The sequence below is a fragment of the Curcuma longa genome, unplaced genomic scaffold (genome assembly GCF_044706935.1).
Source record: "Curcuma longa cultivar G26 ecotype Majalengka, Jawa Barat unplaced genomic scaffold, ITB_CL_G26_1.1 utg509_np1212_2302976_RagTag, whole genome shotgun sequence".
Lineage (NCBI taxonomy): Eukaryota > Viridiplantae > Streptophyta > Magnoliopsida > Zingiberales > Zingiberaceae > Curcuma > Curcuma longa.
In genome coordinates this window covers 328,863-352,235 of record NW_027435603.1, presented here as the reverse complement: position 1 = coordinate 352,235, position 23,373 = coordinate 328,863, and the positions used below count along the sequence as shown (strand labels likewise).

Below are 23,373 nucleotides of genomic sequence, written 5' to 3'. Positions count from 1 at the left end.
AAATGGCTATAAGGAGAATGCCATAGAAGATGATTATGGATGGATGGCAACACAACTGAAGTTCCTCCATTTAACTTGCTCTGGTCTAACATAATGGTGCCTGGCTTTACATGCTCTTCTGCAAAAAAGATGGATCCGCCACCTTAGCGGTCCCACATGGTTGGGCCCCACGATCATCTGTGAGGAGGTAAATCGAGAAAGTACAGTTGGTTACGACGCAGGAGGGTATTGCCTGACTTCACCAGGATTCGAACCCTTGATGGCTTTACATGCTCTGGTCTAACATAATGGTGCCTGGCTTTTCAATCATCTTGCACGTATTGAGTAGGTATTGTTGTTCAGGTATCTGGTGTTACTCCATTTAACTTGTAGTTTTTGTGCTCAATTATTCAGCCAATCAATTTTTACGCTGGACTTTCCCTTCAATAATAACTGATAAAATGCAATGCATTCATGTCAAAATAGTGAAATGTTAAACTTACCTACAACTTGGCATGTCTTGCTCTTCCTGGAAAAAAACCCACATAGTTTTGCAGCATAACAAACTCTAGAGCTAGCTGTTTGTCAAAGTTCTGAATGATTCCTGAATTTTGTGTATCAGCGAACTGTTAAGCATGTCTATTCTTGTTTGTTAAGCATGTCTATTCTTGCTGTTCTACAACAAACAAAAGCAGCCATTGTAGAATCTATGGTTGTTTGTGAGTTTGTCAGATATCACCAACTTCCCAATCACTATGGATTTCTGTATAAAATAGTATCCTTGTTCTTAAGTCCTAAGATCTAGAAATTTTAAAAAGTATACTTATCTTAAGCCTGGCTGTGGCTGCCATTTCGTGCTTAGGTAGCCACTCAACCAGGTGACTGTAAGATCATGATCAGATGACTGAGCTAACTGCAAAATAGCAATTTAAATAGGTTGAGTTGAAATTTTATCAATTCATTTTAAGAGGATTTAAGTGGATTGATCCGTCTAGGTCCGCGATCTGCGTAGATTGATCCGCAACCCACGTGGGTTGACCCGTGGATTGAGAAAATTTATTTAATTTTTCAAAATTTAAAATTAAATAAAAAAATTTAATGAATTAGTGGATTTGATCCGTCTAAACTACAATGTAAATTTAAAATTTTCAACTTAATCCGTTTAAACTACAATTTAAATTTAAAAATTTTAATATTTTTTATATATTTTTATTTTTTAACAGATCCGTGACGCCTAATCCGATCCGTGACTCGTCTTAAGTTGGATTGGGTTGAAAAATGTTTAACCTACTAAATTAGTGGGTCAATCCATCCCATCCCATCCCATTATATGACGAATTTCTATCAGGTTAATCCATCCAGTCATGAAATTTGACAATTCTGTCTTCATTGAGCGGTTGCCCGACTATAATTTTGTAGCTGTTCCTCTTGTCTTAGACTTGGATCGTATTATATAAGATCCATTTCGGCTATAGGCCCATCGCTCGTATGTGGCTCAAAGGATATCGGGCAGGCCCATTGCTCGTATGTGGCCCATAGGACCGGACCGCACCGGACCGGACCGGACCGGGAATGAAGGATCCACTTAACAAGTCTAGACGAATTCATCGAGCCTCCGAATTTCTATCCAGTGCGTACTCACCTGGAGTGACTCTTCATTTGACAAGGGACCCACAAATCGACGGTCACCACGTGTCACACAAAAGCTCCATTCTTACGAAGGTCGATTTGTGTCAGAATGTCACCCTCTCTAAATTGTCGATCCCAACGTGGTAAGTGATCGGGTCAGTTCGACGGGTGCATTAGTAAAAAGCTATTAATATCACTGCAAAGGCATACAACCATTCTGTTTCCTAACATAAGAACCGGAACGGAAACCCTTTTTTCTTCCTTTCGTCGTTCGTAACCGACCTCTCCCCGGCCACGCTCCTCCTCCTCGTTTCCCCGTGGAAATCTCCGGCGAGAAGGCGGAAGCGAAGCATCGCCTCTCCACTCCTTTGTTCCACCGTCTGTATTGGATCTCCGATCGGCAGATCCGTAGGTATTGCTTGCTTTGATTTCGTTCTAGGTTTTTTTTCCCCATTCTTTCTCCTAATTTGCTGTCCTGGGACAATCTAGTGTTGTTGTTCTTTTGTGGAAGTAGAGGTGATGTCGGAGGTCATAGAGATGAAGAGGGTCTCTTGCGTCCGGGATTTCCCAAAAGGGTGCGGCCCGAACGCAGTGGTTGTCAACCGAAAGACCAAAGAGGCTCTGGCACTAAAGACGCATCGCGTCCCTCAAGAACTTGCGGAGCCTCAGCCTCTCCCTGCTTCTTCCCCGCCTGCTGCAGCGGAGTCAGAAGAAGTAACCGGGTCTCCTGGTGATGCCGCTTCGGAGGCGCTGTCAGCTAAGGCAGTGGAGAACGGTGCTGTTTCCATCCTAGATTTCCCCAAAGGGCGCGTTCTGAAAGATGCGGTTGTCATTCAGAAGACTCAGGAAGTTCTGCCGCAGCAGCCTATCCGTTCTCCTTCGCCACCCTCTCCAGCGGAGTCCCAAGAACCTACTGCGTCTCCTATGTGCGTAGCTGCTATGGTGCTGTCGGCCAAGGTTGCGGAGAACGGCGTTGTAGCCATCCGAGATTTTCCCAAAGGGTGTGTTCCTAGTTCTGTGGTTGGCCGGAAAACTGAGGTTGCCCTACTGTCGCAGCCTGTCATTCCTCCTTCGTCACCTTTGGTAATGGAGTCCAAAGAACTTACGCCTCAGCCTCCCCTTTCTCCTCCGCTTCCATCTGCTGCTGAGTCTAAAGAACTTACCGAGCCTCTAGTGGGTGTTACTGCTGATGTGCCATTGGATAGGGTAGTGGAGAACAGTCTGGCAGGTATTCTTAGCTTAGAATCTGTATCTCCTGTCCTTGCTGGATGCTTGGAGCATCCAGTTGTGGATCCTTCAGTGGTGGGAACAGGGAATGTTGCAGCAGATGAAGACAACCGGCGAGATGCAGTAGACCAGCTTAAGGTGGTTTCTGATAACCAAGATGAAAAATCAGGGACTCCACAGTTATTGGAGAATCAACTGGAACAGTCTAAACCATCAGATGTATCTACAACTGATGGATCATCGCATGATGATGCCAATGCGAACAGTCATCGTTTTCCAAAGCTGATTCCATCTCTGTGGAAGCGCACTGTCCCCTCTATCAGAGACTATCCAATAGGCTGTGGAGTTGGCGCTCCTCCTTTGACCAGAGAACAGGCTATAAAACTTACAGCTGCTACTCCAACTAAGGGAAATAATTCAATTGATGAAAGACACCCAACCGTGAAGCAGCAACCAACAGCACTGAAAAACTTAGGTAATGATAATGTTCCTTCTAGAGCTCTGATAAGTTTAGGAAATGATGAAGTCCCTTCTGATAGTAGTACTGCCAAGCTAGATGAGGAGAAGATTGTGGTGAGGAAGATTAAAGAGGAAATCACTGAAGAAGTAAGACCAGAAGCTAAGTTCTCAAAGTCTGCTCCTCCTCCTTCCAGTAAGCCTTTGGAAGCAAAAGACAAGCCATTAGATGCTATTTCCAGAGAAAATAAAATACTTGCTAGAGCAGCTTCTGATAAAAGGTCAATTGAGAAGGAAACACAACCACTTAGCAGCAGTAGTGAATATCAAATGAGCAAGACCCCTGGTTCTGATAACAAGAAATTTCCTTCGGGTAAATCTACTGGTAAGTCGATAGAGAGAAATCACATCATTAATGATGTCAAAGGGAACTCCTCAAAAAAGACTACAATGGAAGCCCATGTTGGGATACGAAAATTGGATGCTGATAATTCAAAAGCTTATGGAGAGAGGCCGATGATTCTGGCTCTCATGGCTGCTTCTAATTGTCCATGGAGGCAGGGCCACAAGTCAAATTTCAATGGGTCCTGGAGTGTTGCTACTCCAATGTCAAAGGTGAAGAGAGAGAAGACTGCATTAGGTATACAATTTGCCCCGCCCAAATTAAAGAGACAGCAACTTGACTCCGAGATGCAACCTGCTTTACCCAAACCAAAGAGGCAGAGATTGACTTCCAATTTTCAACTTACTCTTCCAGAGCTGGAAAAAGAGCAGATGACACTAGAATTACAAGAGGCCTTTAAGGATGTTGAAGATGATGACTGTGCTACTCAGCATGACGAAAATGAAGGAGCACTTGTAGAATACCAAGAATCCAGTGAACTGAGTTCCGTGGAAGGCTCAAAAGAGTTGGCCGTCACATTATATCCTGTTGATCCCTTCAGAAGGAATTATATTGGTAACAGTACGCCAGATGTGGTAGCTCGCAATAAGGTGAAAAATGTTCTACGCCATTTTCAGTTACTTTGCAGGAAGCTGTTACAAACTGAGGAAGCTAAATCAAAAGAATCAAGCAAAACAAAGAGGGTTGACCTGACTGCTGCAAAAATTATTAAAAAAAACATTGGATGGGTTAACAATGGTCAGCCAATCATAGGAACTGTTCCCGGAGTTGAAGTTGGAGATGAGTTCAGGTATAGGGTGGAGCTAGCCATTGTTGGTCTTCACCGGCCATTTCAAGGAGGTATAGATGCAACAAAGAAAGCTGGTATATCAGTTGCAACAAGTATTGTGGCTTCTGGTGGCTATAATGATGACATGGATAATTCAGATGTCTTGATATATTCTGGTTCTGGAGGAAATCCTGCTGGTCCAGATAAACCACGAGAAGACCAAAGACTTGAACGTGGAAATCTGGCACTGAAGAATAGTATTGACACAAAGACACCTGTGCGAGTTATTCATGGATCAAAGGAAATGAAACCTGGAAGTTCCCATGATACAAGGCCCAAACTAGTCTCGACATTCACATATGCTGGTCTTTATTTGGTTGAGAGCTATTGGCTGGATGATCCTGACGGATATAGTGTTTTTCAGTTCCAGTTGAGAAGAATGCCAGGGCAACCAGAACTTGCTTTTCAAGAAGTCAAGCGATCAAAAAAACTAAAAGTACGTGCAGGTTTATGCGTGAAAGATATTTCAAATGGCAAGGAAAAGATACCTATTTGCGCAATCAATACAATCAATGATGAGCATCCTCCTCCCTTTATGTACATAACAAAGAACAAATATCCCTCAGGGTTTGCTAAGACTCCTCCAAAAGGTTGTAATTGCTATGGTGGCTGCTCTGATTCAGAAAATTGTGTGTGTGCCGTCAGGAATGGTGGTGAAATTCCATTTAATCATGATGGCGCTATTGTGGAAGCAAAATCTCTCATTTATGAGTGTGGGCCATCCTGTAAGTGTCTGCCGTCATGCTACAACAGGGTGAGCCAACGTGGCATCCAAATACCACTTGAGATATTCAGGACAGAAACAAGGGGCTGGGGTGTGAGATCCTTGAGCTCCATTACATCTGGAAGTTTTATATGTGAATATGTTGGTGAGCTCCTTCAGGATAAAGAAGCTGAAAAGAGGATTAATGATGAGTATCTTTTTGATATTGGTCATAACTATGATCACTCTCTACCGGAAGGGTTTTCATCTACTATGATGGGTAGTTCTCGACTTGAAATGCTGGACAATGTGAATTTCACCATTGATGCAGCTGAGTATGGGAATGTAGGAAGATTCATCAATCACAGCTGTACTCCAAATCTATATGCACAAAATGTTGTTTATGACCATGACAACGAAAGAATCCCACATGTAATGCTTTTTGCTATGGAGAATATTCCTCCTTTACAAGAACTGACATATCACTACAACTATACGATAGGCCAGGTCCAAGATTCAGAGGGCAATGTTAGGAGAAAAGAATGTTTATGTGGTTCTCCTGAATGCACTGGCAGGCTTTATTAAGATCAATAGTGGTCATTCAAGTTCAGTCCATCTTATTTTGGGAAATTGTTCAACCAGAAATTTGCAGTAACAAATGCACCTGAGAATGATATGTGATTCAGCGTCACTTGTTTGTCATGTCAACTGGTTGAATATGTGCAGCTAAGGGCTAAAATCAATAGTAAAGGTGCTTCTCTTCATCCTTTATCAAGTTAATACTATCTGTAAACACCTAACTAGCTGTTCTTATACATAAATGGTTGCATGTGTTTAGGTTCGAATTTGGCATACAGTGGGGCCTCATTTTGCCTTCTAGTGGGATTAGTTAGTACTTATACAGTGGGAGATCTTATAATACAGTTTACAGTAGGATGGAGACAAGTGGCAGCCCAACATTTGAAAATCTAGCAGTTCCAAAGTTCAATTTTTAATTGAAGTACTTTGGATAATGATGAGCCTATTTTGGAAATGATATAAAGTTCAACAGTTCTAACATTTGAAGGACAAAGTTTAGGAAGCTGAAAATTATCGAAAGGGTCTTTTAGTTAATTTAGTCAAGAGTCTTTATTGTCTGCAAGAAATCCTAAGAGTCAGTAGAAGTATATTCATGAGTCCTTTATGATTGCTTTTCTATGTTCTAAGAGTTCACCTTACCAATATGTTTGCTGTACTGCTGCAGTATGGAATAGAAAAGCGAGATTTCAAGGAAAATTCTTTCAGAATGTGTGATACAATTGCCTATGGTGTGGTGCCTAAGTTTTTATAACTCTTCAACACTTTACAACTAAATTTCAGATCCCTACTCAACATCACTTCAAACAATCAAAGCCTCTTTTTGTGTTGCATCATATTTGGTATCAAAGCCTATGTTAATATGCCTAACAGGTACAGCAGGAGATTTAGAGGGCAGTTGACTGATAGTTAGGGACATATTTGTGTGATGGAACAACTTGATGAGTGCAAATCCGTTCTAAGAGTGCCCTGATCTCTTTGCCCAAAAGTGATTAAGCCCAAGGAGAAACATCTTGGACAAACAATAACTTGATTCAAGAAGGGTCTCTTTCACTTCAACATCAAGGAAAGGTGGACTTGTCAGCCTATTTAATCGACAAAGTGACTCTAAACCACCTTTAAAATCACCTGAAACAGGGGCAACAAATGTTTTAAGTATCAACAGTTAGGTCATACTATTTGGAAATTAAAAATTATATTATTGAAAACCCTGTCCAATACATGAGATTCTATTTTTTTTTAAAATTCAGATTATGACTAATTCTTCATAACACACTTTTCTAATAAAAAATCATAAAAAAACTTTCTAAAACTAAACAGAATTTATGAAATTATGTTTTTCCACACTCTCTCTCGAGTTGGTGGATAGATGTTTATCATTTCCAGCTTGGATACATACTTAATCCTTTAGTAAATATATTTGCAAGTTGTCCATATGTAGATATGTAAGGGGTACAAATCAACCTGCTCTTTAGTTTCTTTTTATTAAAGTGTATGTCAATTTCAATGTGATTCGTTCAATTATGTTGTACTGGATTGTGATCTATACTAATTGCACACTTTTGATCACAATAAGGTCTCATTGCACTATTCCACTTGATCTTAAGTCTTCTAAGTTGATCTTTAGCTAAAGTAGTTCAAACACACCTTGAGTCATTGCTTGGAATTCAACCTTTGCACTAGATTGTGCAACCACATCTTGTTTCTTTCTCCTTCATCTCCCAAGGTTACTACCAAGAAAGGTGCAATATCTGGTGGTTGAACTCCTAATAACCACTAACCCAACGTAATGAGCTTGCGTCCATATATGCTTCTAGCACTGAATCTCCATTTCTTTTAAATAGAATACCACTGATCCTGGTGTTCCTTTGAGATACTTTTCTCAGTGACCTGTAGGTGAGTTGCTTTTGCATTATGCACGAATTGACTAATCATATTTACTACATATGTTTTATTTAGTTGTGTATGAAACACACAAATAAGTTTGCTTATTAGATGACTGCGACATCTTCCTTTATTATTTTGAGTATGAAATCTAGTGGGAGATGAAAATGTCTTGCTTTTGGTGAGTCACTTCAATCCCAAGGAAGGATTTCAAGTTTCCTAATATTTTGATTTCAAACTCTTTTACCAAAGGCTAATTAAAGTTGTCTTTCTTTATCATCATTTTTTATCATTATTATATCATTAATATACATTAAGATCACCATGACTCCCCCTAAAGAAGAATGTTTAATAAACAATGTATTACCCCTCGGCTTTATCTATTCCTCATAACAATCATAACTTGCAATGATTGCTTAAGTTCACATAAGACTTTCTCCAATTTACATGTTATATGAGCATTTAAATTATTTCCATATCCTAGTGGGATCTCCAAATAAATTTCTTCCTCTATTTCTCCATACAAATGCATTTTTGATATCAAACTATTGTAACTCCCAACTATAATTAGCTGTCAATGATAGTAGAATTTTGATAGTATTATATTTCACTGTATAGACCCATTTACACCCCATAGGTTTCTTTTCTTCTAGCAACTTCACCAATTCCATGATTTATTTTCTCTAACGCTTCCATTTCTTCATTCATCTTATTTCTATTTCTCATTGGATAATGCCTCGGATAAGGTGGTAGGAATGACAATAGTGTTCGGGTTAATCAAGAAGGCTTTATGTGATGGTGAAAACTGTTGAAAGGATAGGGAGATTACAAGAGGATATAAAGTCCTCATAACCTACATGAGATTCAATTTCAATTTGAAATGAAGAGTTAGAAATTGTTACTTCATTCTATAGTTTAATTTTTAATTTGGCATACTTTGGATAATGATGAACCTATTTGGGAAACAATATAAAGTTTAGTAGTTCAAACGTTTGAAAGACAAGGCCTAGGAAGTCAAATATAAAGTCCATCTGTTTCAATGTTTGATGGTGAAAAGTTGGAAAAGCGAAGATTAGTCATAAAAGGCTTCGACTTAGTCAAACAATCTTTACTTCAGTTCAGAATTTTTATTGCTTACAAGAAATCCTAAATTGTCTGTCAAAATATATTTTTGAGTCATTTATGTTTTCTTTACTATCTTCAAAGAGTCCATCTATTAATTTAAATATGGATGTTGTACTATTGCAGTATGAAATAAAAAGTGAGATTTTAAGAAAATTCTTTCGGATTGTATAATTTATGGTATGATGCCTAAAATCGCTTAGATGTGATGCCTAAGTTTCTACAGCCCTTCGACACTTTTTACAATGAATGTTTAGATTCCTACTTATCTCCAAACAATTAAACTCTTTTCTTATGCTGCATCAAAGTAGGATATATTATTTGTTTTTTTTTCAACTCAAAATACACTTTCCATGTTTTATTACCTCTATATTTGAATAAACATGACATGGAGTATAAGCGCCTAAGTTATTAAGGTTAATGGGGCATTTCTAGTATTTGCTTATGAACTGCTTTTGTTGTTGCTTCAAACACCAGTGCTTTCATCTTCACGTCCTTTGTCAGCTTCAGAAGCTTGAAGATTCATGTTGGTTATATCCATTGATTGGTATGACTTGATGAATATCCATTTGAGTGGGCTGTATACTAGCTAAATAATGCAAACAAAAAGGAAAAGAGATAAAAATTTAGAAGTGAGTCCAGCTATAAAGATTAGAGTGACTGAATGATGGAGACAAGTGGCAATCTCCATTAAAAATCTGTAAATACAGAAATAAAATTTCTAAAGCTCAACTATTAATCTGACATGTCTTGGAAGATGATAAATGGAAATGATATAAACTTCATCAATTCGAAAGGGTTGAAGTGAAAAGTCAGCTTTAAATGTCCAACATTAAATGCCCAATAATTTCAATATGCTTTAACTTCTCATGCTTGAAAAATTGGAGCATCCTTATAACTCTTTTACATTTCCTATGTATCTTTATGAGTCCTAGTGTTTCGACTAGAATTTATGTTTCATGTGCTTTTATGAGTCTTTTGTGTTTTCGATGAGTCCACCTATTAGTATAAATATGTGAACTATTCTAATGCTGGGATATGAAGTAGATACTGAGTTTTGAGTGTTCTCTTAGATTGTGTGATGCAATCTCCCTATGGTGTGATGCATAGGAACCCTTAGGTGTGATACCTAAGCTTTACAATCTGTCTACAATACTTTACCACTTAATCCTAGGTTTTTACTCCCCAAACCTTCCAGCATTCAGTCTCTTCTTGTGCTGCATCATATTTGGTATCAAAGCTAGGTTAATATGTCTACAATATCGGGGAGGAACTTTAGAGGGAAGTTGATTGATAGTCAAGGAGATGAGATACTTATTCACATGATGGAACAACTTTATGGTATGCAAATTTGTCTAAATGGTGTTGAAGCCATGATTTCTCATTCTAAAGGTGATCAAATCCAAGGAGAGCAAGGAGAAACATCTCAAGCAAACAGTAACCTGATTCAATAAGGGTTTCCAACACTCCAACAACAATGACCTTTTTCTGAGTGGGCTAGAGGATTTCTTGAAGTGAAAAACAATTACCAAGATGTTGCTTGAGATATAACAAAGAAAGTTTGAACTGAGGTGCTAAATTTTGAAGGGAAAATGAACACTACTTTTTATTTGTCGATTGACTTGCAACAATAGAAGAATATTGTGATAAGTACGACATGATAGATGATCGAGGAGTAAGGTGTGCTTGAATGAAGCTTGTGGGGTTAGTAAAATTATGATGGACTGGTGTTGAAACATACATAAGGAGATTGGGGCAACTACTAATCAACTCATGGCAGGAAATGAAAACTAAACAGTGGGAGAAGTATTTGTCAACAAATTATTGTGATAAATTATGTGATCAACATTTTAGTTTAAAGCAAAATAACTTAACTGTGGCTGAGTATATGCAAAAATTCAATGTTCAAGATGAGTCAAATTATTGAAGATCCCAGATAAACTCTTGCATGGTTTAAAGCTCGATTAAGGTCTGAAATCAGAACAGAATTATTAAGTCATTCACTTTATAGCCTGGAACAAACTTTCCAAGTTGCCTTGGATATGGAGGAGTATTTGAATTATCCATTTGGTGAAAGCTGGAGTTTTAGCAATGAATAAAAGCATTTCTGAAGCCAACCAGCAAGCAAGAGTAGGACCTGTCAACTCATTTAATTAGCAAAGTGACTCTAAACCACCAATGAAACCATCCAAGATAAATAACAAGGGTAACAAATGTTTCAAGTGTCAACAACCTGGCCACATGGCTTATAATTTTTCTAAAAAGAATTCACATATCGGAGTAGGGCATGAAGATGATGTAGAAAATCAAAGAGATGGAGATGAAAATTCTTTTAACGATGGAATTTATATTGAAGATGAAGATACTTCTTTGGCAATTGTTGTTAGGCGTATTCTTACTACAAAAGTCGAAGGTGAAGATTAGTGGCGGACATTTATTTTTCAGATGTTGGTTCATTGTGGAAATCAAGCACATAAGCTTATCGTCGATGGTGGAAGTTGCACGAATGTTGTCTCAACATCTATGGTAGAGCACCTCAAGCTTCCTACGCAACTAGGGGTGAGCAAAAATTTGATTAAACTGAATAAACCGACCAAACCGATCGAATTTAAAAATTTAGTTTGATTATTTCAGAATTTTGATTTTTTTCTAAAAAAGTCTGTTATATCGGTTAATTCGGTTCAGTTTCGATTTTAAATTCCCTTATTCAGTTAAATCAAATAACATAAAATAAAAAAAATAATTGGTAAATTCTTAAGTAAGTAAACATATAAATCTCTAATTAATCAGTAAATCTTTCATAATACTTGAAAATTTTGATTTTCGATTAAATTAATCGATATTGTATCGGTTCGGTTTGTTCGGTTTTTATTTAAAAATTTGGTCGGTTTAGTTCATTCAAAAAACATTCGGTTTGTTAGGTTTCGATTAATTTGATTCAGTTTAATTTTAATCGAATACTCAGTTCTATGTGCAATCACATCCCCAACCATACAAGGTCAGATGGATAGATAACACGTCCATTCCGATAACACAATGTTCTCTTGTTTCTCTTTCTTATGAAAATTATAGTGACTCTATTTGGCGTGACATTATTCCTATGAAAGTAACTCATACTTTTTGGAAGACCTTGGTTGTATGATCGAGATGTGCATTATTGTGGCAAGGAGAACACATACACTTTTATGGTTAACAATAAGAAGATATTATTGGAACCAATGCATGTAGGATCGTTGTGTGCTAGAGAGGGGGTGAATCTTATTCATACGGTCGTTCGATTTTATCATAGAGAACTGGCAGCGGAATTAAAAACACAAAACACAGTGATACGTGGATTTACTTGATTTCGAACCCCCAGGATTAGTACATCCAAAGTCTATATATGGGAGATGTCCGTCCACTAGTGATATCCTTTTCGGAGGCGAAGAAACTCGTTTTACAATCAAAATACAATAGAAAAAATAAAGCGTAAAGAGGAAGACAAATTAGCACAAACACTTGAGTCGAGTCGATCTGGAAGTCATGAGCACCATGCACTCCTAGAATTTCCCTAGTTGCACGAGCAAGGATTCGGTCGCATTCATGAGCACCATAGGATTTGACAGTAATTATGAGTTGATTTCCCTTTGATGTTGCTCGTTGAGGCCTTATAAAGACTCTTTCGGGTGCTTGGATCCCTTTTCGGACGCTCCGAACTGATTCAATTTGATTCGCTTCCGTCGGTCTTTATCTAAGTCAATTTTCATCCTGGTCTAGGCGGCTCGACCAGCCTAGGGTGCCTGGAGTGTTCGGGCGCCTAGAATGAGATTTAAGTGCTCGGAGTTGTCCTAGTCTAGGCGCTTGGACCAAACTAAGGCGTTTGGAATATAATCTAGGCATTTGGAATAAGATCTAGACGTCCAGAGCTGGTTCAATCCGGTTTGATTTGAGTTGACTTCGTGCTTGGTTTGACTGTTTCTGTTTACTTCTTTCATGCTTCCTTAGTCTTGCTTCCAGCTCTTGGTTCTTGTAAAATAAACATACAACAAACAAGCAAGTAACCTAAGCCTAACTGTAGTCTGTCTGACTTATTAGACTTATCTAAGTCTTACCTTGTAGGTCCAACCAACAAGGCTTACCTGAGGGTTACTTTCTCAGGATTTCTTTTTGTCAAATATTCGGTTATCCTTGATGTGCTTGGACTTATCCTTGTCTATTATTCAGGTAGGACTAATCACTCGGTAGACTTCCTACCTGTCAAACATCCGGTCACCCTTGATCTACATGGACTTCTTACTCAACATCTGATCCTTTGACCCCCAGGACTTTGCTTTTGATGTTCGGTCCTTGTTGACTCATCGACCTGCAAGATGTCCGATCCACGGACTCACTTAGACTTCTCGTCTGGTGTCCTTAATCTGTCAAGATTTCTTGCCTAATCTCACTAATCAGAATTTCCTTGTCTAGCTTCCAATTAGGACTTCTCTTGCTAGTCATCTGGTCAATTTTGACTTAATTAAACTTCACTCACATTCAAAATATTAGATCCTATTTGGATTAACCGTTGGACAAACTGATCAGACCTATGTATATTGTCAAATATCGAAATCTTAGAGGCAGACTGCACCAACATTACAAATTGCTGAAATCAAGAGATACAAGTAAGAAAAGGCAAAGAATTCTGCTAACAAGAAAAATTTTCAACAAGAAAGCAAAGAAAGTTCTGCTATATATGCTCTTATAATCCAAGAAGTCAAAGAAGTATCTACTACCAAAATTTTCACAGTTCCTCCAGAAATTACTATGTTGTTGAATGACCTTTTTGATGTGGCTCCAGAAGAATTACCCAACGAGCTTCTACTAATACGTAAAATTCATCATGCTATTGATTATATGTTAGGTTTATAACTATCCAATTTGCCAGACTATCGAATGAATCCAGATGGTCATGTAGAATTGAAGAGACAAGTGGATGAATTGTTGTCTAAGGGTTTCATTCAGGAAAGTCTAAGCTTATGAGTTGTCCTTGCATTGTTGACGCCAAAGAAAAATGGTAGTTGGCATGTGTATTGACAATCATGCGATCAATAATATCACCTTCAAATATCGATTTTCAATTCCTCACCCTGATGATATATTGGATATGTTGCCTAGTTCTTGCATCTTTTCAAAAATCAATTTGAAAAGTGGGTATCATCAAATACGCATAAGACTCAGAGATGAATAGAAGATAACTTTCAAGACTAAAAATGACTTCTATGAATGACTTGTCATGCCTTTTGGTCTTTCCAACGCTCCTAGCATATTTATGCACTTTATGAATCAAGTACTACAACAATTTATCTAGAACTTTCTTGTCGTTTGCTTTGATGATATCTTAATTTTACAACAAAAGTAAAGAAGATCATCTTACCCATTTGCAACAAGTTATGAGAGTTCTTTGCAGAGAGAAGCTCTATATAAATTTAAATAAATGCTCCTTTATGACTTTATCTATGGTATTCTTGGATTTTGTGGTTGCATTTAGAGAGTTAGAGGCAATCTTGACAAGATAAAAGCCATCCAAGAGTGGTCGTTGCCTAGGACACTACAAAAAGTCAGAAGTTATCATAGCCGAACAATATTTTATAGGTGATTCATCAAAAATTTTAATTCTATTATGGCTCCTATAATTGATTGTATGAAGAAAGATGTTTACTTGGACCAACACAACTTCACAAACTTTTCAAGAAAAAGATTGAAGTGGCATGTGATGCATATAATGTTGGAATTAGAAGTGTATTAAGTCAAGAAGGGCATCCTATTGGATATTTTAGTGAGAAGTTGAATGAGGCAAAATAAAAATATTCCATTTATGATAAAGAATTTTATGCAATAGTTTAAGCTTTGCGTTATTGGCGACACTATCTTCTTCCATAAGAGTTTGTTCTATATTCTGATCACCAAGCTCTTCAATATATCAACTTTCAGCAAAAACTAAGTATCGACATGAGAAATGAGTCTTTTCTTGCAAGAATATACCTTTGTAATCATATCAAATCCAATGTTGTAAACAAAGCAGCTGATGCACTCAACAGTGGTATATATTCGTTCTTCTATGGTTGTATAAGTGGTGGGATTTGAACTACTCAAGAAAGACTACCCTTTGTGCAAAGATTTCAATAATATATTTTTTTCTTTGATTGCTGAACAGCATGGAGACTTCTCATATTTTTCGTAGCATAATGATTATCTTTTTAAAGGAACCCAACTTTGTTTACCAAATACTTCTTTTCGTGAACAAGTGATATGGGAGTTACATGCTGGAGGGGCCGCAAGTCATTTTGAAATAGATAAAACTATTGCAATGATTAAAGACAGTTTCTATTAGCTTAGCCTTAAGAAGAATGTGACCAAGATTGTCTCTTAGTGTCGTACATGCCAATTATCTAAAAGGAAGAAAGGAAAATAATGGTTCATATATGCCTCTATTTGTGTCCAATTAGTGTCTCTTAGTGACCAAGAGTGTTCTTTTTGATTGTGTGATGCAATCTCCCTATGATGTGATGCTTAATATCCTTAGGTATGATACCTAAGCTTCTACAATCCCTCTACAATACTTTACCACTTAATCTCAGACTTTTACCCCCCAAACCTTCCAACAGTCAGTCTCTCTTCTTGTGTTACATCACTGAACTTTTTCCCCCTAAGCTCAACGTGTTAGGAAAGGGTTAATATTACACATTTCTGAGACTCCGCTGGCAATTGAGTTGAGCCATACTGTTTCTATGGGATGGTCACTTATCCAACATATCAAGTTACTGAATCCCCCAATTTCACTTATGTTTATGTTATCAAGTAGTTGTGTGGTTGATTGAGATATTATATGGTATGGCTTGTTGTCTATTTTTTTAGTTTGTATATCTGATGGCTATGTTGTCTCATGGATGTAGGTACTCCCAGCAGCTGGATCCTTTTTGTGCTTCTGATGACTAATCGCCCATTTGCCATCAGCGGGTGGATGTACAACTCTAAAGGGTAACTTCGAATTAAAGTAGTTGTAAACTGGATAGTTGTGTGATGACCCATTAGGCCACACTTCCAGTGCACGAACATGCATAAGGTGTTCAATTTTTGCCCATCTCCACACTCATTTTGTTGTAGTTTCTCTATTCTTGTACAGCTAGACTGAGGATGTAAAGAGATGGATTTTTGTTTGGTGCTTGAGAGTTTCAAATACTCAAGATCCTTGGAAATCATCTTTCATCTCCCTTGAAACCAAGACTTTTGTCAATTGCTTGTGGACATATGATTGGTTTTAGGTCGAACTGTGTTAAATATTTATCGTTGGATGTAGTTTTCAACAAGAATCATACTCGTTCAGTGCCATTAGAAGAGTCCCATAGGATGGTTAGGCAAAATTCCCCGATCAGGTTTTAGACTGCGTTATCGGGGCCTCTTCACTTAATTCCTGGAAGCCCATAAAGTTTAATGTTATCATAGGTTTTGGTTGCCAAGAACTACTTCAACTCTGCACTACTCAAAATGTTAATGTTAGCATAAATGAGTTTCTGAGAGCTCCTGAAATTCATTAGTACTACAACATAATCAGCAATGGAGAAGCTGATATGAATTGACCAACCTAACTAGGTCAATAAGTAGATCGATTAAGTCAAGGTGAAGCTTTATGTGGTAAAAGATGATAATATTTACCTCAAACGTATTGCCGATCTCATAATAATTTGAAGGGAGATAAATTATGATGACAATTTACCTAGTCAAAATTGGGAACACCTCTATCTGGCCAAGAAGAAGGAACCATACCACTTTGGCAAAGGAGTTCCTCAAACAAATACTATGAAACTTCGCGTAATTTCATTGTTAGAGGTACTGTGATATGATATCTGTCTCTCTTCAGAGGTGTAGTTGGTCATGACGTAGAAGAATATTATTTTGGTTTCATCAAGATTTGACACTTGTCCACTTCAGCAAATTCACTCCGTCGTAATTGATTCAACTATGCCCTAAGGGCATGATATCTATTTCTCAATCAACACTAGATTCAATAGTTCTACCGGTGAACTAATGAATCGAAGTTGTTTTTTCTATTCAATTTTTGGTTTGTTTGTTGTTTTTTCATTATGCAATTAAAGTGTCAAAACTCTTTTATCTAAGGACAATCGACCATTTTATCTTAGGACAATCGACCATTGATCATATCGCCTTCAAGCTTTGCTCGAGATCGAAGTTGCATAACGAAGAGAGCAAGGGTTTGAATCCTGGCGAAGTCAGGCAATACCCTCCTGCGTCGTAACCAACTGCACTTTCTCGATTTACCTCCTCACAGATAGTTGTGAGGCCGACCGTGTGAGGCCGCTAAGGTGGCGGATCCACCTTTTTGCAGAAGAAGTTGCATAACAAGTGCAATTTTTTTCTTGTGTTTTATTCATCTCGTCTAATAATATATGTCAAAAAAAGGAAAACACCTGTTATTTTTCCCCTGTGCTCAGGCAATTAACGAATACATTTGTTTTTCTTAAAAAAAGAAAGAAAAGAAAGAAAAGAAAGAAAGAAAGAATCTCAAGGCGCTAAGCCAATCCCCCGTAGGGTTCCGCCAGCGAGGGCCGAACCTTAGGGCTTCGCCGCGGCGACGGCAGTGCGGCCGGCGTGAGGACGGCCATGCGCTGGAGACGCGGCGAGAGACGCAATTTGGGGCTCGGCCGCGGCGACGGGATCGGAGTCTTGAACTTGTCGGCAGCGGGGGAGAAGGCCGCCCGCGGCGAGAGGTTGACCTGCTCGAGCGCCAGCGACTGGAGATCCACCGGGTAATCTCGGACGCAGCTGATGCGGGCGCCGGCGGCCGTCGTCCACTTGCTCGACGCCCGCCTGGCGAGCGGCGACGCCTTCCTCTCGGCAGCAGTGTCGTTTCGCGGGTCCAATGCGGCCGTCCCGACGTCGGCTCTGGGTTCGGTCTCCGGCCCGACTACCGCCTCTCCTGCACTCTTGAGGTGGTCACCGGCGAGGCTCTTGCAGGCTGAAGTGTAGTCGTCGTCGTCGACGGAGCATCTCTGTACAATGTAAGGTAAGTTGAAAATCTTCATGAATGAACTAGAATTGCACTACACATATCGAAATCTCTGATCTCTTCTTTCTTGCAATCCTCTCAAAATTGTTAATTTCTTTCCCTTCTGAAGAAAACAATTCAATTACCTTGACATTCGTGAGGTCAACTTCATTGTCCTTCAGGAAACTGATGAACTCATTAAAATTATCCTCTGTGGGAAGGTAATGGCCACTGTATGGCCATATAGCCTGAGACACGCAATCACCAATTCATAAGTACTTAAAACAGGATCATAGATTTGTAGTAAGATCAATTCTACTTCAAAGTTTACAACTGTTCTTACCTGGATTGTGCCTTCTCGTGCCACCAGTCTTCCTGCTGCCGTTGTAGCTCCCCCAGCTAAAAAGCTGGAGTGCTGGAATGTGCCCTTCATCTTCTGCTCAGAGATTAAAATACCACCTTTTAGGTTTGTTCCATTTATAGTGAATTTAGATCTGCATATTTTAGTTTCTCCGTTCGATGATTTACCTTCCCCACATATAATGATCTAGACGTGCTGAGAACAAATATCCACTTTGATCCTTCAGTGGTGTTCACTAGAGCTTCACTGTTCTTGTACACAAGCTTTCCATCCTCAACTATGACTTCGTATGCTTCCCTCTCTTTCTGCAAGTTGATCGAACACACTTGCTTTTAAACCCTAAGTTAGGGTAAAATATGAACTATTGCAACTTGAAGAACAAGGAGCTTACTGGACCAAGATAGGTGATGCACTGCTTTTGAAGCTTCCATCTTGGGCACTCCTCGAGGTTTACTTCTCTTCCATCTCCAACATCCAACCTAAACATTTCACCAAATGTAAAGATGAAAAAGAAAAAAAAACATCCAGCAACAAAGCATTTGCTCGATTGATTGATTCTTTTTCGCTTACCAGTAAAAAAATGGCTGAGTGCTTTCACTTGCAAACCAGACATCGTAGTATAAGTGCAAGTTGTGCCCATACCTATGTCTTGGATCAATCTGCAATGACAATTTCGATTCGATTAAGTATCTAAAAGGAAATTCTTCAGCAGAAAAGGGGAGAGAGAGAAAGTTGTGTGTGTGTTAATGCTTACAGCTTCCAGCCAGTGTGTCAGTGCCAATTTCTGTGCTTTCTCGTTTTTGGAGAGACCCTTGCCGACCTGAAAAGATCGAATGCGATCAACAAAATATTGTTGATGCTTGATTTGAAAATACAGTTTAAATGGCATTGATAAAAAATTTCTACCCTGGCTAATCTCGTCTTTGCCCGTGCCCATTTAGAAACTGCAGGTTCTGGCTTCTCAACGTTGAAGAATGACACCGAGGTCCGCCTGAGAGACGCAAAATCCAGTGCCTTCCACCTGCAGTTTGCGGAGTTTATGACTCTGAATCAGACAAAAGCACAGCACAATTTCCATCTAGATGAAGAGAGATTGCGGAATTTAATTCTCGTTGGTTGGATGTTGTGTCTACAAACCAGAGTTCTTCTACCACAACTGCGCAGTCGGCGAGATTTCTCCTCGTTCTGTAGCTCTTGTAGACCTTCTGCAGCTTGGTCGCCGCCGCATTGAGCTCGCACACCGGCCGCGGCGACTGGAACTCAAACACCTGCTTCTGCTGGAGGTCGAGTTGCGGCGCCGAGAAGTTCGCTGGGATCCTGAGAGATGGCGGCTGCAGCTTGAGGTCTTCGGCGGCTTGCTCTTCCGAGGGGGGTTTTGCTTCTGCGTCGGGTTCGGTCACTTCCCAGTTCTTGAAGCTCAGCGATCTATCCACGGCCAAACAAAAGGTCTGTTTGGTCATGGCGACGACAAGGGCGATCACGACTTTGTGCCTGATTTTTCTCTTCTTCTTCTGAAGGAGGAGGGAGGGGTTTTGCCCTGTCGCAGATCGTGCGCATAAATAATGCAGGAATCTGCCCCATTGTTTAATGCGAACTCCCTGCTGTCATGTTCATCTCCTTCCTGGAAGGTACTTGGACCAGCTTTTCACCGCCGGGCAGGAATGGCCCAAGTTTTCGGGGTTGAAGAGTCTAAATTAGGGAGAGAAGTGTCAAACAAGTCACAAAGTCAACCACAGCATTCAACACCAAATTCAGCAAACAGCAATGGGAGATCGGTAGGTGGGGGGATGAGTTTGGATTTGTACGTAGATTTGCCAGCAGTACGGTAGGAGGCCGTCAAGCAGCCCCAGAAAAGGCTGCTAGTTTTGGTGCTTAAGCTCAGTGAAATAAATATTTATTAATATATATATATATATTCAAAAAAGTATTCCTTTTTAAACAAATACCAAACAGCATTGGACATATTTCCCTTTAGGGATGGCAACGGATTCGGAGATTGACGGAGAAACCTTCTCCATCCCCGTCCCCGAAATCCAAATTCATATACCATCCCCGTCCATATCCTCGTCGGGTATCATAATTTAAATATCATCCCCGTCCCCGTCGGATTTCGGATATCCAGCGGATTTCGGAGATCCCCACAGATTTCGGAGGTGGTTTTTTCCGTGGGTATTTTCATGGGTATCCCCATACCCATCCCCATCCCTGTCATGATATATTTAAAAAGTATTTTTTAAAATATATTACTTTTTTATTAATTAAAAAAAGAAAATATTATTTGTTTTAGAAATAATGAAACTATAGTATTCAAACAAGTAATTATCAATATGACTTATTTTTTCATTTGATATAAGGATATAATCAAATTAATGAATCTCAATGAATGAAATTATCAAAGTCGGGTTCGAGGATGGGGACGGGGAATTTTTGGAATACCATCTCCGATCCATCCCCGCTTTTCGAGATTCGGGGATTCTCCATCCCCATCCCTGCTTTCTCGAATTCGGAGATTCCTCGGTCAAAATGGGATCGGAGAACGAATTCTCCATCGGGTCCGGGTCTAATTGTCATCCCTATTTTCCTTATTATTTTAAGGTTATTGAAATAAAATAATTTTAATTTGATCGAAATTAGTGTTCATGAATATAAAATATTCAATTTAATCCATTTAAAATAATTTTAATTTACTTATTAAAGAGTATTTTATAATAGTTTTAAAATTATACCATTAACGAGTCAATTAAATGGCATCGTTAGTCACACAAAATCTAAGGCGGTGATTTGTAAAAACTATTTTTATTTCATCCTTAAGTGTAAGTATAACCTTAAAATGAGATATTAATGAGTTATTAATCCCGTGTTTAACTTTCAAATAAGAGATTCTTGTCAATTAAAATTTCCAAGTCCCTGTTGTTCTACCACCACGTGGCCTTAAAACCATGGAAGATAAAGTTGGATATTCCATGGTTTTGATTATATATATATAAATCCATTAAAAAGTGACCTCATGTGAGAAATGTCAATTTTTATGTTCACAAAATAAATCGCCATACCTATTTATTGCACACAAATTTATAAAAAGACCTCGACACGCGGTTTTGAAAAATCTTAAATCTATTAGCTGTATAAAAGGTAATTTATTAAATATTTCTAAAATCTAAATCACAGGCTCTACTTTCTAAACTATTTTTAATATATAATACAGAATAGTACGGGAGGATATTTGGATAATTATATATGACTAAACAGTAAGTGAAATGCCTTTTTGATAAAAAAAATCAAAATACAATTCCCCTTTAATTATTAAGAAATAATGGGACATCCTTCGACTTTTGTCCTATTTTTATTAGAGTATTTTGTGTTTTTTAAAAGTATTTAAAGGATATTTATCTTATTTTTATTTTAAAATATCTTTATTTTAATATTATTATAGTAATTTTAGTCAAAATTGTTATAACGTGAAGTAATTTTATTTTAAATAATTTCGATTAAAATTACTTCAACTACTTAAATGTTATTTAAAATTGATCAAAACTATTCTAATATAGGTAAAATTACTTTTAACTTATTCCAAACTACTCTAATACTGTTATACTAATTTTTATCAGCGGTAATTTAATTAAAATTAGTTAAAATAGTTTTAATTACGATATTCAGAGTTCAGACAAAGGTATTTTAAAGAAAAAAAAAATTAGAATAAAAATAAAAAGCGTTTTTTTCTCAACCAATAAAGATTAATTCAAAGTCTCTGTGACTGAGTCAAGATTTGATGTCGTAGATGTCGTGTTGACCGCAGGGAGCACGTGACAGTGAAGCCGTATCTAATAGAGAACTTAGAGTTTGACCGAGAAAGATGAAGAAATTTAATAATAATTAACAAGCTCTTTCCATAAATCAATCGCTGCCTGCTTGAAATTTAATGTCCACTTGATGTTACCGGTCAAACACCATCCGATAGCGATATCACTTTTGGAATTGTGCCATTCAGCAGGTTTGACCGCTGACTTCCATTCCGATAATATTCTTGTCCTAGTTTGACTTCGGCAAAGCAAAAGTCGTCGTGTTTGACTAATTGCTCTCTGCCACACGCGTTCAAATGAACCCATGCATGCATTCGCGTTCCAGACTGGCCAACTTCAAAGAAGAATCATGCAACTATTATTTTAATGCTATATTGTCATAAACACAAATTATTTATTTATTTATTTATCCTGAAAAATTAATATTGCCATAATAAAACAGAATAGTACTTGTCGTACTATACCTACAATTGACCTTGACTTTTATGTAGAAGATTTAGTGGTCATTTTGTACTTGGCTTCCCATACAGTTGTTTTTTCTTTTCTAAAAATATTTATTTATTCATTTCTTGATCATGAAGGTAAGAGAAGGTCATTCTTAATTAAACAAGTTTTATGCAATTATTTATTTATGGGAGGGATATTTTAACTTAATCTATTGAGATGGACTCCAAAAACACGAGGAGAGTTGGAAGCTCAAATGATAATAAGAGCTACTCTTTTAATTTTTTGCAAAAATATAATACTTCAAATATTAAAAAAAAAGAATAAGAAAGTTGTCCATCATACCAATATTATTTAGTAATAAGAGTATGACTCTTGTATATTGGTCTAAGAAATGATCAATTTCTTCCGGAATAATAGTGTAGCAATTAAAGTTTTTTGATGAATGGATTTTTAGAATTTTAAGTTCGAGACTCAACTATGATACACGGTACGAATGATTTTTCTTAAGTAGCATGCTAGAGAATGCCAACTTAAAAAAACCTACCGTATAAAATTATTTGAGAGATGAAGGAAATTATAATATATATATTTTATTTTAGTTTGATTTGATGGCATAATTCTCATACACTAGAAATGCCTATGAACAAGAATACATAGACACTAGCTAGTTCAATCATGTATACATGTTAAACAATAAAAGGTGTGTGGTGAAATTTTATAGTTAGATTTAATTAAAAAAATTGGGATCTATCAAAGCCTAAAAAATTAGACTGTAGGCGAAAACTATGCCATGGGTCAAATATTAATTACTAGAAATCAAATTCTAAACTCAATTAAAAATCAAGAAAAATTGGTTTTGTGAGTGTATGAGCAAATATTCATAGGTTGAATTGATTAAAATAGCAAGTCGATTGCATGGTTGAATGACTATACAA

The 23,373-nt window shown here is 37.9% G+C and overlaps 2 protein-coding genes and 1 pseudogene across 2 annotated transcripts; 2 read left to right on the top strand and 1 right to left on the bottom strand.

Annotated features, from left to right (window-relative positions):
• Nucleotides 1-1,884: 1,884 nt before the first annotated feature.
• LOC141820521 (uncharacterized) lies at nucleotides 1,885-16,022 on the top strand. The gene is made up of 3 exons (XM_074707846.1): nucleotides 1,885-2,020; nucleotides 2,098-5,977; nucleotides 15,720-16,022. The coding sequence occupies exon 2, from the start codon at nucleotides 2,128-2,130 to the stop codon at nucleotides 5,809-5,811; it is 3,684 nt and encodes a 1,227-aa protein (XP_074563947.1). The 5' UTR covers nucleotides 1,885-2,020; nucleotides 2,098-2,127; the 3' UTR covers nucleotides 5,812-5,977; nucleotides 15,720-16,022.
• Nucleotides 9,197-10,907, top strand: LOC141820736 (uncharacterized; annotated as a pseudogene).
• A 1,200-nt stretch (nucleotides 16,023-17,222) lies between the features above and the next one.
• LOC141820522 (IQ domain-containing protein IQM4-like) lies at nucleotides 17,223-19,651 on the bottom strand. The gene is made up of 9 exons (XM_074707848.1): nucleotides 19,329-19,651; nucleotides 19,098-19,212; nucleotides 18,946-19,011; nucleotides 18,762-18,850; nucleotides 18,583-18,670; nucleotides 18,359-18,496; nucleotides 18,174-18,266; nucleotides 17,977-18,078; nucleotides 17,223-17,834 (listed from the first exon to the last, which is right to left on the bottom strand). Exons 1-9 carry the CDS (start codon nucleotides 19,649-19,651, stop codon nucleotides 17,355-17,357), a joined length of 1,494 nt encoding a protein of 497 aa, XP_074563949.1. The 3' UTR covers nucleotides 17,223-17,354.
• Nucleotides 19,652-23,373: the final 3,722 nt, after the last annotated feature.